This window comes from Myxocyprinus asiaticus, chromosome 50 (assembly GCF_019703515.2).
Source record: "Myxocyprinus asiaticus isolate MX2 ecotype Aquarium Trade chromosome 50, UBuf_Myxa_2, whole genome shotgun sequence".
In the NCBI taxonomy this organism is placed as follows: domain Eukaryota; kingdom Metazoa; phylum Chordata; class Actinopteri; order Cypriniformes; family Catostomidae; genus Myxocyprinus; species Myxocyprinus asiaticus.
Window position 1 is genome coordinate 25,035,538 of NC_059393.1, and position 16,742 is coordinate 25,052,279.

Sequence of the window (16,742 nt, forward strand, 5' to 3'; positions counted from 1 at the left end):
TCCTGTCCTGGCGCGGCTCAAGATCCCGCACCCTGTCTGCTCATCAACAAGGGCGTCCCCCAGCGGTGACTGCACCGGCTCTGCAGCAGCCCACCCCTTCGGCCTGGCCCTGGCGTAGAGCCGACTGCAGGAAGCAGACACCACCCGTCTCGCGGCCGCCAATAACATGTGAAAGGCTTCAAAGCGCCCCTGAGACAGGCGACCCAGGGACAACGAAACCTGCTGCTGGAGCTGGTAAGCAGACCACTCCATCCCCCGGTCGAGGGCCGGGAGGAGAATCTTTTGTTACCTTTGCATTTAATTGTGCTGCATGCCCAAGTGGCTGCAGTACCCAAGAGTTCAACAAGAGCTGTTTCCTTGTTCCCTGGGTCACGTATCCGGTGTGCACGGCCGTCATCACAACCACCGTCCACCATTCTATTTGGCAGGTTTGGCACTCCAGCTGTGGTCTTCCTGCCCCTGAGCGCCCAGCTGTGGCACAAATCCGCCCACGATGTGACAGTCTCCACGGGTCATGAGGACAGTCCTCTTCCTCCTCCGTCCCAGGCTGTTCCGGGGGTGGTCACAAGGAGCCAGGTAAGTACTTCGATGTCCCTGAACTCAGCACGGCCATGGTATGGTGTGGCACCACGAGCTCCGCCCCGCCGCGAGGCCCCACCCGCCGGTACATCCAATGAGATTGTCCCTTTGGTCCCCCTTGTGCGGAGCTTGGATGCATGGCTTGCGTTTTCCAATCCGTCGCGATGGCTGATCTGGACCGTCCGACTCGGCTATGTGATTCAGTTCGCCAGGCGTCCGCCCAGCTTCAGCAGTATCCACTTCACCTTGTTGAAGGACGAAAACGCTGCTACCTTGCACGAGGAGATCGCCACCCTCCTACGGAAGGGTGCGATAGAACCTATCCCTCCGGCCGAGATGAAGAAGGGGTTTTACAGCCCCTACTTCATCGTACCAAAAAAAGGCAGTGGTTGCGGCCAATCTTGGACCTGCGAGTACTGAACCGGGCTTTACACAGACTCCCGTTCAAGATGCTGACGCAAAAATGCATTCTGGCGAGTGTCCGGCATCAAGATTGGTTTGCGGCGGAAGACCTGAAGGACGCGTACTTTCACGTCTCGATTCTACCTCGACACAGACCCTTCCTGCGGTTTGCACTCGAGGGTCAGGCGTATCAGTACAAGATCCTCCTTTTCGGCCTGTCCTTGTCCCCTCGTGTCTTCACGAAGGTCGCAGAGGCAGCCCTTGCCTCGTTAAGGGAAGTGGGCATTCACATTCTCAACTATCTCGACAATTGGCAAATCCTAGCTCACTCTCAGGACATGTTGTGTGCATACAGGGACTTGGTGCTTTTGCACCTCAGCCGATTGGGGCTTCGGGTCAACTGGGAAAAAAGCAAGCTCCTCCCGGTTCAGAGCATCTCTTTTCTTGGTTTGGAGTTGGACTCAGTCTCATTGACAGCACGCCTCATGAATGAGCATGCACAGTCGGTGCTGGCCTGTTTGAAGGCGTTCAAACAGAAAACAGCGGTTCCACTGAAACTCTTTCAGAGGCTCCTGGGGCATATGGCATCCTCAGCAGTGGCCACCCGCTCGGGTTGATGCATATGAGACCGCTTCATCACTGGCTTCAGACTCAAGTCCGGAGATGGGCATGGCGCCACGGGACACATTGCGTGGTCATCATGCCGGTCTATCTCCATCTCTTCAGCTCTTGGACCGACCTCTCATTTCTATGAGCAGGTGTTCCCCTAGAGCAGGTCTCCAGGCGTGTCGTGGTCATGACAGACGCCTCCAAAATGGGCTGGGGCGCTGCTTTCAATGGGCACGCAGCCGCCGGCTTATGGACGGGCCCGCGGCTGTGTTGGCACATCAACTGCCTCGAGTTGTTGGCAATGCCGCTCACCCTGCGGAGGTTCTGGCCGTTGATCCAGGGCAAGCACATGTTAATTCAGACAGACAGCATGGCAATGGTAGCATATGTCAACCGCCAAGGCGGTCTGCGTTCTCGTTGTATGTCACAACTCACCCGCCGTCTCCTCCTCTGGAGTCAGCAGCACTTCAAGTCGCTGCGAGCCACTCACATTCCAGGCGACCTCAACACTACAGCGGATGCGCTGTCACGGCAGGTTACCCTCAGGGTAGAGTGGAGACTCCACCCTCAGGTGGTCCAGCTGATTTGGAGTGGATTCGGACAGGCACAGGTAGACCTGTTCGCCTCCCAAGAATCCTCCCACTGCCCGCTCTGGTACACCCTGACCGAGGCACCCCTCGGCATAGACGCGCTGGCACACAGCTGGCCTCCTGGCCTACACAAATATGCATTTCCCCCAGTGAGCCTACTTGCACAGACTCTGTGCAAGGTCAGGGAGGATGAGGAGCAGGTCGGCCTTGTAGCACGTGGTTCTCGGACCTCACGCTAATCGCGACAGCCCCCCCCAGTGAATTCCCCTGAGGAAGGACCTTCTTTCTCAGGGACGGGGCACCATCTGGCACCCGCGATCAGACCTCTGGAATCTCCATGTCTGGCCCCTGGATGGGATGTGAAAGACCTAAGCGGTCTACCTCCCGTGGTGGTAGACACGATCACTCAGGCTAGGGCCCCCTCTACGAGGCGCCTGTATGCCTTTAAGTGGCGTCTGTTCACTTTTACCTCCTCTGAGCTGAAGACGTGCACCATTAATTCCCAGTAGTGTTCACAAACTATGTTCCCTGGTTGTCTTCCTCTGAGCCCTGTGGCAGTCCAGTTTTCGGAGAGACTCGCTGCTGGCCTAGTACATGTGCTAACTAAAAGCCCCGTTCTGGGGTAGGTGCTCCGCATGTGGCAGTTCCCTGTAAGGTAACCCCATGCGATATCTTCCACTAATTAGTTTCCCTGTTGGCAAACTGCGTCTTCCTTGGGCAGAGCCCCCTCTGCCACAGTCTCCATGTTTGTAGTAACTCCTCCCCCGTTGGGTAGGATCTACCATGAGACTTCTCCACATGGTCAGCAAGACCATGTGATGTATTTTCCACTTAAATATCCCCCCTCTCTTTGGGCGAGGTGTGGTCTCCGCGGTGTCCTCCCCTTGGGAGGGACATCCCCCAACTAGACCTGGCGGCCCAGTCGGATAATCCCCCTTGTTTTTAAGGGAGTGGAAAAAAAGAAGGGGAAAAGAGGCCACGACTGGGTTAGCCTGTCTCTATCTTTAGGGTAGTTGACTTGTCCCCAAAGGGCTGTTCGACACTCATAACTATGTTGGGGGAGGTTACGTGTCAGCCTGGTGCGCTGGCTATGAGGCACACAGTTGTCTGCCTGTCACACACCGCCAGTTCAATTAACACAGTTCAGCCAGTTGCTGCGTTTTGTATAGGGACCCCTAGTGTCATACATCGACACAACGTCAAGTGAGTGACAGATAGGGAACGTCCTGGTTACTTGCATAACCTCCATACCCTGATGGAGGGAACGAGACGTTGTGTCCCTCCTGCCACAACGCTGAATTACCCACTGAAATGGCCGGACCTTGTCTCGGCTCCTCAGCATAAAACCTGAATGAGTGGTTGCATACCAGCTCCTTTTATACCCGTATGTCCGAGGGAGTGGCATGAAAATACCACTCGCCAATTTTCATTGCCCTTTTATCAAAGACCAGAGGTGTCTCGGGCTCCCAAGAGTGACCCCTAGTGTCACTACATCGACACAACGTCTCGTTCCCTCCATCAGGGAACAGAGGTTACGCAAGTAACCATGACGTTTTCTTGCTCCAACCCTCATTTTCTTGTGTGATTTTCCAGCCCTTTTGGCTGTGGTCTGGGCTTTTGTTTTGAATCTGTGCCCAGTTTTGTGTTTTGTATTTTTCTTTAATAAATATTTTTATGCATTTTGGGTTTTGTTTAAATCACTGACAGTTTATTTTAGCAATTTCAATGTGTATGCAAGATTCAGTTTAGTTGTTCTTCCCTTCTTTTTCTTGCTTTGGTTTTAGGATCTTGAGAACAAAATAATCACATTTCTGAAAAATGAACTGGAAAAGTTTAAGAAAATAATTAAAAAGGAAAACACACAATACTTTGTGAAGGACTTAAAGGAGGACAGATACAATGTCAAAGAAGCAGCTCTTGATATCACACTCTACTTCCTGAGAAGTATGAAACAAAATGAACTTGCTGATACTCTAGAAGGTACGTAGCTCATGACATTTCAGTATGCCATATTTTTCTTTTAAAATGTAGGAGAGAAAAGTAGTATCAATATCTCTGTTCAAACTGTATTTTTGTTCCTGTTTTAATTTGTGTTTAGATGAGCTGGTTTTTATTTATCAACGACAACTAAAATCAAACCTGAAGAAGAAGTATCAATGTGTATTTGAAGGAATCGCAAAGCATGGTGACTCCACACTTCTAAACAAGATCTACACAGATCTTTACATCACTCAGGGTAGTAGTGAACAGGTCAATACTGAACATGAGGTAAGACAGATGGAGAAAGCTTCCAGGCATCCTGAATCACCAGAGAAGCCAATTAAGTGCACAAGTTTGTTCAAACCACCCGGCCAAGACAAGGAAATAAGAACTGTACTAACAAAAGGAGTTGCTGGTATCGGAAAATCCGTCTCTGTGCAAAAGTTTGTTCTGGACTGGGCCGAAGGAAATGAAAATCAGGATATCAGCTTCATATTTCCTCTTCCTTTCCGAGAGATGAACTTGAAGGAGAATGATAGACAAAGTTTGATGGACCTTATCAGTCAGTTTTTCCCAGAGACAAAAGGTCTGAACCTCGCAAGAAATGATAAATTCAAAGTCCTTTTCGTCCTTGATGGATTGGATGAATGTCGACTTCCTCTGAAGTTTGAGGGTAATGAGACGTGGCGTGATGTCACATCTCCGGCCTCTCTGGATGTTCTCCTGACCAACCTCATCAAGGGAAATCTGCTTCCTTCTGCTCACATCTGGATAACCACCAGACCAGCAGCAGCCAGTAAGATTCCTCCTGAGTATATTGACCTGGTGGCAGAGGTACGAGGGTTTGATGACCCACAAAAGGAGGAGTACTTCAAGAAAAGATTCACGGATGAGAAACTGGCCAACACAATCATTGATCACGTAAAAAAATCAAAGAGCCTCTTTATCATGTGCCACATCCCAGTCTTCTGCTGGATTTCAGCCACTGTGCTCCAGAACATTTTGGAGAAAAAAAGAAATGATGATGAGGATCAGGCTGATGACACCCCCAAAACACTGCAGGAATCTGGTGCTGATGATGAAATTCCTAAGACTCTGACACAAATGTACACATACTTTTTCCGCTTTCAGATCCAGCAGAGCAGTCGAAAATACGATGGAAAATACTCCCCAGATATTTCCTGGGATAAAGAGGCGATCCTTTCTCTGGGGAAACTGGCATTTCATCAGCTGGAAAGAAATAACCTGATTTTCTATGGTACAGACCTGGAAGACTGTGGTATTGACCCCTCCAAGGCATCAGTGTACTCTGGAATGTGTACCCAGATGTTTAAGGAGGAAAAGGGGATAGTTCTCGGTACCACATACTGCTTTGTTCACATGAGCATTCAAGAGTTTATTGCATCTCTTTATGCTCATTTGTTTCTAGATAGCAACAAGACAAGTGCATTTTTCCAAGAGAGCACAGAACCAGAAAACAAAAATGAAACAATGACTGATTTGCTCAAGACTGCAGTGGACAAGGCACTCGCGAGTGACAATGGTCACCTGGACCTTTTCCTTCGCTTCCTTCTCGGTCTGTCTCTGGAGTCCAATCGGCCACTCTTACAAGGTCTGTTGAAACAAGAAGACCACAATAAGCAGAGCAAAACGGAAATAGTTGAGTACATCAAGCAGAAATTTGAAGATAATGCATCTCCAGAGAGATCCATCAATCTGTTCTACTGTCTGAATGAACTGAATGACCAAACTCTGGTGAAGCAGATTCAAAATCACCTGAGAGAAGGAAGTCTCTCATCTGCTGACCTTTCACCTGCACAGTGGTCAGCTCTGGCCTTTGTGCTTCTGACATCAGAGGAGGAGCTGGAGGAGTTTGAACTTCAGAAATTCAAGAAATCGGATGAGTGTCTCTGTAGATTAGTGCAAGTCGTCAAAACTGCCAAAAGAGCTTTGTAAGTCATTTAATAGTCAGTGATTCATGTTTTTTTTAAATGAATTTCACAACCCTCTTTAGTTAATTTTTTGTCATATACCAAATAGAAGTATGTATTTTTTTACTTTAATATTTGTATTTCACAAATATATTGTATGTATTTAATCTAACTCTTAACTCTTATCTGTGAGTTGTCTTATTTTCCTTGTAGGCTAAATGATTGTGACTTAACAGACAAAAGCTGTTCAGCACTGTCTACAGTTCTCAGATCAGAGACCAATCTGAAAGAACTGAACATGAACAATAATAATCTGCAGGATTCAGGAGTGAAACTGCTCTGTACTGGACTGGAGAGTATTAAGTGTAAATTGGAGATACTGAGGTAGGTTGTGTAACACATAAAAATCATAGAACTCAAACAATGATAAATTGACAAATAAATGGGAGAAACCGCAATGCTCAATTGGCTGTTGTTTGAAAGAAAGTAATGATGTTTAGTTAGAAAAGGAAAAGGCACCACCTAGAGAAATATTTTTTTTTTTTTACAGCCACTCTAAATTGTCTCAACAATTTTAAAAATTGGTCTGAAAATACACATGCAATTAATAGGATTTTCTCTCTGTTCTTTATAAATACTACATGAAGACATTAGTAAAGATTAGTTTAGGCCGATTGTGATAAAATTCACTCATTTAGATTACTGGTTTAAACTGGATGATCATTGTGGGGCATCAATTAGAAAACACTGTTTTAAATTTTTATTTATACATATAGAGATGTTAATCTGTAGAAAAGAGGAATAGAAAATAATTTGAATTCCTTTGATAATACAAAGATTAAAAAATCTTAATCAGAATTATGAGGCAATAATGATAATGAATATAAATAACTTGTATAAACAGACACATCCACAACAACTTAATAATTTAAGTCCACAAAAATATTTATGTACATTTTGCTGCACACATTTATTATACATAAATCAACTTTTAAACTGAAATCATCTTTAAACACAACGAATGCTTCTCAACTCCCTTCTAAAATGTGGCAATGTGCTCAAAATGGCTGTTACAGGTTTAAATAGAGCAGCCTGTAGCGCCATCTGCTGGTGTATTTAATTTACAACACTGATAAATGAGCTGTAATAATGGGTGCCCTGCTGGAAAATCAAGCTTAAGCTGGTAGCTGTGTTTTGGAACATGGTTGTAGGTCCAAGTTGGTCCTAAACTGTTCCAGGCTGGTTATAAGCTGGTCCTTAGCTGGTTGACCAGCTACCATGTTCTAAAAAGTAGCTTGACCACCTTAAGCTGGTATGACATGCTGGTAGCTTGTCTAAGCTGGTCTCCCAGCTTTGACCAGTTAATGACCAGCTTGGACCAGCTCATGACCATCTAGAAACCAGCTACCATGTTCCAAAACATAGCTACCATCTTAAGCTGGATTTTCCATTATGGTGCACTTGAATCTTGACATTGAAGAAAAAAAACAAAACTGTTTTTTTCTATTATATTTTTTAACTGAAAAAAAATTGCATATGAAGAAATAATTCAGATTTAAAACTTTCAGCGGTTATGAAAATCTTATTTTAAAAGCCAAAGCAAATAAAAAAGCAATTTAAACATTTAAATGTTTATATTAAATTAGTCGATTACATTTAAACAAGCTTTTCATTATCTGATTAGTTTTAAACAGGCTTGAAGTTTTGTGTAAATGTATTATTGATATGTACTATAAATGTCAACTTGAATTGAAAGATTTCATGCTGTCGTGGCAGTCGTGGTATCCCCTGCATTTGTAAACACGTTTAGCGGTAGGTGTTGATATGAACACGGTAATGTCTAGAGGGGTTCCCTCCCTCATCAAGTTCTTGCGCATGCGCATTCTATTATGATGCTATGGTGCTTTTTTCTCAGCAAATTCATGGTGGAGAGCATTAAAAATGTCAATAATATCAAATAATATAAAATATTTACCATTATTACGGAGTGACTATTTACACTAGTTGCACATACCTGCCACACAGTGCAAATTGAAGTGTTGCCACAATGGCTCAGTGGTTAAGCAGAGCATGGATGAGTTTTTTTCCACGCGGAAGACCTGGGTTCAAATCTGCCCATTGACCCAGTGTTCCTCATCTTGTTACCTGTTTCCACTCTTAATATTTATCTTTAATATTATATAATAATAAATAAAATTAATATAAAGTTGATTTCCTTACAGTGTTTTGGTTACAATGAAGGTCAGAGAGTTGAGTGAAAGGTTTGATCTGCTTTTACTTTGAAAAAAATCATATGCGTTAATTATACAGTAATAAGAAGATGGCAACATATGTTCTGCAGTGATGTACTTGGGGAAACAATTATGGGTGGCAAGTTCTTCAGCTTGTGCTCCTTTCCAGTCGAATTGCAAAGAAAAATGAAAACAAATGTGTCCCACTCAAGATATACGTCCACTGAGGTGCAGATGCAATCTTTGTTTATTAAAATGTAAAGTTCAATATGGGTGGATTAGAACCTGTAGCCTCTAATGCAAGAGGCAAATTAGTTACCACAAGACCACCCAGTCAGATGCTTATAAGAACTGATCGATGTACATCTCCACTCACCAACAATATTTAATGACTGACAGTTGCAGATGTAGAGCTGAAGTTATCAAATTTGTTAAATATTGATTTTTAGAGCTTGAAATGGTCATCAAGAATGACTATTCATCAAAACAGACCATTTCAAATAATCTTTTACGAGCTGTGCGACTTAAAATTAATGCCATGTAAGAATCTCGCGAGATTGACGGGGAAGGGATCCCTTCTAGACATGATCTATGAACATGGAGATAGTGCGCAACAGCGAAGCAGAAGAACAACATTCCTCCCCTTCTGAAATGTGAGCCCCGGAGCCCTGGAGTACCTTAATGTTGCCCTGGTTGTGAGATATCTCACTGATCTCTGTGACAGCTATAGATTCTGTAAACAGAAAACAAAAATGTGTCTGCGGGCCACGGTCACTAATTCATTTTGCCTGCCAATTGCATGTTGTTCCTAATGGTTGTCAGTTGAGGGAGCTATTTTGCTTCTGTTGTTTTTAACTCTCAATAAAGGTCATTTGGTATCTTTTGAGTGTGGGGTTTTGGAAATAGGGGGCATTGCTAATTCAACGGCACAGTCTCATGGAAGTCAAATGGCCAAAATTGCTTACAGCACCTCTAACTCAAGATTGGTCCTTTACTCCGGGGTTGCCAGATATCGCTAGAACAACATGAAACCTGCTATGGGAAGAAAAGAAAAACGAGTCCCAAAAAAAGCTTCTGGGGTGGCTTCAGTAATTATAGAAACAAATTATTTAAACATTTCACAATTAACTGGCCAACTCATCCAAAGTTGATTATAATAAATGGACATGGCAGCACTGCTTGACTCACTGCATCTGCACGCGCTCTTTAGGATTCCAGAAAATTGTGCGATTGCACAGTTTAAAACTGTCATAATGGTATCCCATCTCAGTGATTCGCATTAGTTTATCGATTTATTCAAATAATAAATACATACAAATGAGAGATTACATATTTATTTTATAGAATTTAGAAAGTTTTGGTACATCTAATAGAATGTTTAGAAATATATTGATTATTTAATAAAAATGGAGCGAAGCTGTACTCTTAAATAATAAGAAATTAATGTAATGTTTGTCTGGTTAAAGTTAATTTAAGGTTTATTCCATTATTAATGAATGTCAAAACATTTATGATTTACTAACCCTAGATCTTGTTGAATTCATTGGTTATTTGGAATAATTAAAACAGTGTAGTTTTAGGTTTTAGTTGTTGTTATGAGTGAAGCTGTCCCTGTTGGGAACCCCAAACAAAGTCAATTTGATCTCCCTCTGCAGAAAATTAATCACCAGCTTTTTCTAAATGGAATATTCAGTGAACATTAAAACAGCAAAAATAGATGTTTTTAACCACCATATGTAAACAGATTTATTATTGTTTTGTCTGGAAATCATGTTGTTTTGTTGTTGTTTTTCCTGGAGTGTAGATTAGAAGCTTGTCTCTCATGTTGTTTTAATTTAGGCTCAGTAAGTGTAAGCTAACAGAGGAAAGCTGTTCAGCTCTAGCTGCAGTTCTCAGTTCAGACTCCAGCAGTCTCAGAGAGCTTGACCTGAGCAATAATACTCTGAAGGATTCAGGAGTGAAGCTGCTGTCAGTTGGACTGAAAAGTAACTGTAAACTGGAGATACTCACGTGAGTTGCATGTTTAACGTTTTATGGCCTTTTGTTAGCCTCCATGTTCAGTTTTTAGTTTTTGCTTTTGTTTAGATTTTCTGTACAAAATATTTTGTATTTTCAGTTTCAATTTACAATGCTTTTCTTTATGAGGGATTAATATTGTTCATGTAATTATAGAATAACTGATAAGTCTTTAAAAGTTTTCCACTTTAATTTCTGTTCTAGATTTTCTGACTGCAGTATTACTGAAGAAGGATATAAATCTCTGGCTTCAGCTCTGAAATCAAACCCTTCACACCTGATAGAGCTGGATCTCAGAGGAAATGACCCTGGAGAATCAGGAGTGAAAATGCTCTATGATTTACTAAAGGATCCAAACTGTAAACTGAAACTGAGGTGAGATAAATTAAAGATGATTTTATTTTTAATGCACTCATTAAAATACATCTCTAAACCTATAGTTCAATCTAATAGATTAAGATAATGTGTTGTGTTGCTCTTTGGGTTTTTTAGCTAGTTGTGTTGGTGTGTTGACCTATTCACTATAGGTAAAAAAATTGAATCCAAAATATATTATGTATGTGAACACATAAAGGAATAAGGAAGAATAGGCCAGAGAAGAGCTTAGTGGACTTTAAAATTGTTTAGTATATATAATAAGATAACGTTTTATAGTGGTTATGCATTTTAAATTGATTACATGTACAATTAGAGGAATATTCTGTATTCAATATAAATTAGGTTCATTAAATAACATTTGTGGAATAATATGGATTATTTAAAATGTCTTACCTGCAACCTGAATTCACCCTAAATAACAAGATTACAAATATCTGTGTGTTTACAAAAAACATGCTTGTGTCATTCTTTTTCTACAAATGTACATAATGGCAATGTATTTTTTCAAAGATTTTTGAAAAGTGAAGCTGCAGAGAAAACCCTCAAGTATTGGTCTGAAGTTCTTGGTGAAAATCCTTTACTTCTGAGAGAGATGAATCTGAGTGAATATAAACTAGGAGATTCAGAAGTGAATCAGCTTGCTTCTCTACTGGAAGATAAACACTGTAAAGTGAACAAACTGATGTAAGTTTTTATCACTGTTATGATGAAAGTTTTAAATACATTTGAATTTGCTTCTGGTTATGTTTTATTTATCCAATTAATTACTGAATTACCATATAATGATCTTTACAGGATGTCAGTAACCCTCACATTTAACATCTTGATAAATGTTTAGATGAAACCAAAGCTTTGTGTTATCTTTATGCAGCCTTAATAACAACTATATCACAGAAGAAGGTTGTGGTGCTCTGGCTTCTGCTTTCAATTTAAACCCTTCAAACCTGAAAGAGCTGGATCTGAGTGGAAATAAACTTAGAGACTCTGGAATGAAGAATATCTGCACTCTGTTTAAAAATGTACAGTGTAGACTGGTGAAACTAAAGTAAGTAGTTTAGTAAATCTAAATGTGTAAGCAAAATGCAATTACTGCAAAAAACTAACATGCAAATCTAATTTTGTTGGCTGTAAGTGAGGGATAATGTACAGTCGGCCGGTTGTTACTGCAAAATAAACCCAGACAGTGCGATAAGGACCACGGCATGAAGCTGAGTTATTTTGTATTAATGACCGGCTGACTGTACATTATCACACTTATTACATGGCTTCTACAAAATAAATAAATAAATGGACATGAAATATAAATTTGCATTTAAATTATGTTATGTTAAAATAAAGAAATCATGACAGCTGAATTCCACCTCCAGTTTGCATCAGAGTTCTGTTGGTATTTATATTGTGAAAATGACCATCTGATTCCTCATCTTCCAACTTATTAAAAGACTACTTCCTAAATAAATAAATATGGATGTGAAAATATTTTATTAGATTCCTTGTAGAGATCTCAGTGTGATACGAGAAGTAGAAACAATGACTTGCAGTACCCAGATGACCAGTCTGAAATCACAAAATCCCTAGATGTGCAGTTGGGATTCATAAATAGACCTCTGGATGGGATTTCAGAGAGCCATGTAATAAGTAGTTACAGCTGTTATATTTCTGCACTAAAATATCTCTATAAACTAATAGCTGTGTATACAGTAATTGATCTATAATAGCGCTATATAAACCAACATACTGAATATATTTAAATAATTCTATGCATTAAGTGTTGCTTAAGGATTTTTTTGCTTTGTTCTTGTTAACAGGTTTAATTTAATCAGTATTACAAATGAAGGTTGTACTGCCCTGGCTTCAGCTTTAAATTCAAACCCTTCAAACATCAGGGAGCTGGATCTGAGTGAAAATAATCTAGGAGACTCAGGAGTAATGGAAATCTCCACTCTACTGAAAAATTCAGAATGCAGACTGGAGAAACTGAGGTTTGAATTTTGGTTAATCTGAACCAAAGTTTCACGATAACACCTTAGTAGAAACCATTCCAAAAATAGAAAGCCCTGTCGCGGCGTCGTGTCTGGTTAGGACATGGTGTAACAATGCACTGATATCACCTTTTCTCTCCTGATAAATTCCAATACCAGATCTTTTTTGTGTTCATTTTTTTTTCAGTTATGAATATCAATACCACACTGTGTGGAACTTATTATTTTTTTATATGTAAAGCAACACAAACATTTACACAATTTAATATGAAATAGAGAAAACAGAAAAACAATTACAGAAAAAATGTATACACTCTGATTGAAAATTTCTGTAAACTAGTCTGCTGGATAATACTGCAGCAAAATGAACAGTAACGACCATGACTAACACACAGTATTGGATTTGGATCGTTCTTGTGTATCTGGTACCCCATCGGTTTATAAAGGTCAGCATCGGGCAGTATTTTGTCCCTGCCCAACAGCTCAGGAAGCTCTGACTTAAATATGAAATGTGCGTCAAAGTGTTTACATTAATTAGCACAGTATAGAAATAACAATTCTGAAAATGAAATATTGTCCTTTAGATTTCTGCTGTAATTAGACATTAGTTATAATAATAAACACGTGTTTTGTTTCTCTAGAATGTCAGAATGCAGTATTACTGAAGAAGGATATATAGCTCTGACTTCGGCTCTAAAATCAAACCCTTCACACCTGGTAGAGTTGGATCTCAGAGGAAATGACCCTGGAGAATCAGGAGTGGAGCTGCTCACTGATTTACTACAGGATCCAGAATGTAAACTTACAACACTGAGGTGAGTCACACTGAAATAAAACAAAAATGACATGCAGAATTACTTAAAGAAATAGGTTTCTGTATTATTTCAGTTATACATTCTGTAGTTGCACATAAGTTGGCAAAATGAATTCAAGACAAAATCTGTGCCAAATATTGGAGTTTTTTCTATGTTCTATGTTACTATGTTCTATGTTTAGTTGACAATTAAATTGAAAAATAACTGTTATTCCCCTTCTCTGCAGGTTTTTGAAAAGTGCTACAGCAGAGGAAGGATATCAGTTCCTGACTGAAGATCTTGGTAAAAACCCCTTACTTACAAGAAAGTTGGATCTGAGCGGACATAATCTACGAGACACAAGAGTGAAGCAGATTGCTGCTCTTCTGGGAGATAAACACTGTAAACTAAACATAATTCAGTGAGTATTTTAAATTGTTTTCATTTTTGTACTTTGCATCTAAAATCAGTATTAATCTTAACACATTTTTTGTTTTAGTCTTTTCATGAAAATGTCCTTTAGTATTAGTCAATATTTTATTTTACATTAATTTTAGTCAGTTTTAATCTGATGAAAATGGTCTCCTTTCTTTGGAGAACTCCCCCATCCCCCCCCCCCCCAAATAAAAAAAGACTCCAATTATTCATAAAAAATATTGTATGTGTTTATAATCTTATGATAAACAGACTTTTTTATTGAAAACAAAAAAAGTTGAAAAGTCTCATTTTATTCCACTGTATGGCAGGAAGCACTAGAAAAAAAACTTTTTTTCATTCCATCACAATATACAGATCTGAAATATAGGTGTGCTCGTCCATAGCCATTCAGTCTAATTTTCAGTTCAAACTCCACCCTTGTTGTTTCATTGAATATCTTATCGTCTGAGTGGAATAGAAGCTCAATCCTGGTGTCATTAGAAAGCTGAGATCCAAGTTTACCTGTTCATTGGGTTCATTGTCTGTGCAGATGTAAGTTATAATATTAATTATATGTTGTGGATAAAGTGATTAAACTCATATATAAATATGATGAGTTTGAGCGAGGTAATGAACACGTTCTAAAGCGGTTAATTTTGATGGTATTTAATGCGGTCAACTCATATAGTTCGGGTAGGGAATACTCAACATACTGGATCATTGGATGTAAATATAATATCTCCAATAAACAGATGCTTCTCTAGATGTTTCTTCACTTTATGTCTTGCACTATTAATATTTTGCAGTATTGTTTGTCATGTTTTTGTCAATGCTTCAATAAATTTGTTTAATTATCATCATGATTTTGTTATTATTGACAAAATAAAACATTTAAAGATATTTTAAGCAGTGTTAATCTCATCAATTATATCACCCATTGAGTATCTTTAAAAACATAGTTAAATTGTATATTTTAATCTCACACTGGTCAGCACAATTATTATATATATTATTTATTTTTTTTGGTTTTGAGGATAAAGATCAGTGGACCAATGTTTACTGTAGATTTGTCCTTATGTTAATGTAGTAGTGTTTTGTGGATGAAATAAACTGAAGAATGTTTCCTATCTTTTTCTTTCACTGCAGGCTGAATAATAACTGTATTACAGAAGAAGATTGTGGTACTCTAGTTTCAGCTTTTAATTCAAATCCTTCAAACCTGAAAGAGCTGGATTTGAGTGGAAATAAAATAAGAAACTCAGGAGTGGAGAAGATTTCTACTCTGTTGAAAAATACACAATTCAAACTGGAGAAACTAAAGTATTTTCATTCATTCAAATTTCTCCATTTCAATATCACTTTGAAAATGTCCACTTGATTTGTCTAATCACTTTTGAAAAAGTCATGAACTATATGAAGATTGAAATTTTATTTTCATTTCATTTTAATTATTTGCACTTCAGCTTCACTATTTGACTGTCTTGAATATTCTGCTAAATACTGTAACTGTAAATGAGAAATTAATCAAATTAAAAATTAAAACAAGCCTTATTAACATTGTGCACATACTCTACAACAATATTTTGTTTTCTAACTAAGTTTTGGTTTATGCTATTAATAATTTAAACATGAATTTCATTTTATACAAATCTAATTTATTTAAGTTTAGAACATACAATAGTTTGTCAGAAGCATTTTAGAAGTTGAGTACTTGTATTAAAACTATTTTATTTTTCTAGAATGTCAGAATGCAGCATCTCTGAAGAAGGATATAAATCACTATCTTTAGCTCTGAGATCAAACCCTTCACACCTGATAGAGCTGGATCTCAGTGGAAATGACCCTGGAGAATCAGGAGTGGAACTACTCAGTGATTTACTGCAGAATGGACACTATAAGTTAAATACTCTCAGGTGATTCAAAAGACTTCAAATATTTAAGAATTATTATATTTTCAAATATTTAAATATTTGGATGTGAAATAATGTATCAGAGGCATTCACTGGAGATGGGACTGCATAGTTGACTAGTCATCCTGCATCCAGTGAGGTCAACTTGTAAATGTAATATTTTGTAGCTGTGGTTTTGAAAGAAAAGAATGGAGTGATGCCACATTTTGGTTCAATTCAAAGTGTTTTGCATGCTGTTACTATCCGTGTGCTGTTATTCTATTGCAGTTCAGCTTTTGTATAGATTTACTGTATTCAACAAAAAAATCCAAAGTAGATAACAATCAGACTTCAAATTGCCTTCTGTAAGCAATGTTCCTGTTATTATAAATAATCCACAGGTTTATTTGTGAGATGTTGTGGAGAGATTAAAAGAGTATTTTTTATGATTCTTGTGTGATTCTCCCTCCTTGGTGTCAGAGCACTATAGTCACATGACTGCTTTAACAAATTCTTGCAGCAGAAAATGCTCAAGAAACTGTTGGATGTCATGGACTAGATATTGTGGACCCTCAATATTTCTCACCCAACAATTCAGTACATTTTAACGCACTTTTAAATCCAAGTGTTAATCTAAAATGGTCTTCTACTCTGTAGATTTTTGAAAAGTCCTGCTGCAGAGGAAGCATGTGAGCAACTTGCTAAAGTTCTTAGAAAAAATCCATTACTGCTGAAAGAACTGGATCTGAGTCATAATAAATTAGGAGATCTGGATGGAGAGAAGCTCTCTGCTCTATTGATTGACTCTCATAGCAAACTGGTGAAAATGAAGTGAGTACACTCTTCTGATCTTATACATTATAACTTGTCCATATAAGAAATGTCAGCCACATGTATTAGCATATATAAAGGCCTGTTGTGCCAATGTGTGTTGAAGTACAAGA

General features: G+C 39.3%; 1 protein-coding gene across 3 annotated transcripts in view; it reads left to right on the forward strand.

The window, feature by feature from the left end:
• The window catches only part of LOC127439013 (protein NLRC5-like), a 72,861-nt gene that overhangs the window by 38,157 nt on the left and 17,962 nt on the right, over positions 1–16,742 (forward strand). For all 3 annotated transcript variants that reach the window (XM_051694979.1, XM_051694978.1, XM_051694980.1), the window contains 13 exons: positions 3,965–4,160; positions 4,279–6,112; positions 6,305–6,475; positions 10,162–10,332; positions 10,543–10,713; positions 11,227–11,400; positions 11,588–11,761; positions 12,525–12,698; positions 13,340–13,513; positions 13,740–13,913; positions 15,056–15,229; positions 15,649–15,822; positions 16,456–16,629. In XM_051694979.1, coding sequence (XP_051550939.1) covers positions 3,965–4,160; positions 4,279–6,112; positions 6,305–6,475; positions 10,162–10,332; positions 10,543–10,713; positions 11,227–11,400; positions 11,588–11,761; positions 12,525–12,698; positions 13,340–13,513; positions 13,740–13,913; positions 15,056–15,229; positions 15,649–15,822; positions 16,456–16,629 — 3,935 coding nt within the window. The remainder of the gene's footprint in view (positions 1–3,964; positions 4,161–4,278; positions 6,113–6,304; positions 6,476–10,161; positions 10,333–10,542; positions 10,714–11,226; positions 11,401–11,587; positions 11,762–12,524; positions 12,699–13,339; positions 13,514–13,739; positions 13,914–15,055; positions 15,230–15,648; positions 15,823–16,455; positions 16,630–16,742) is intronic.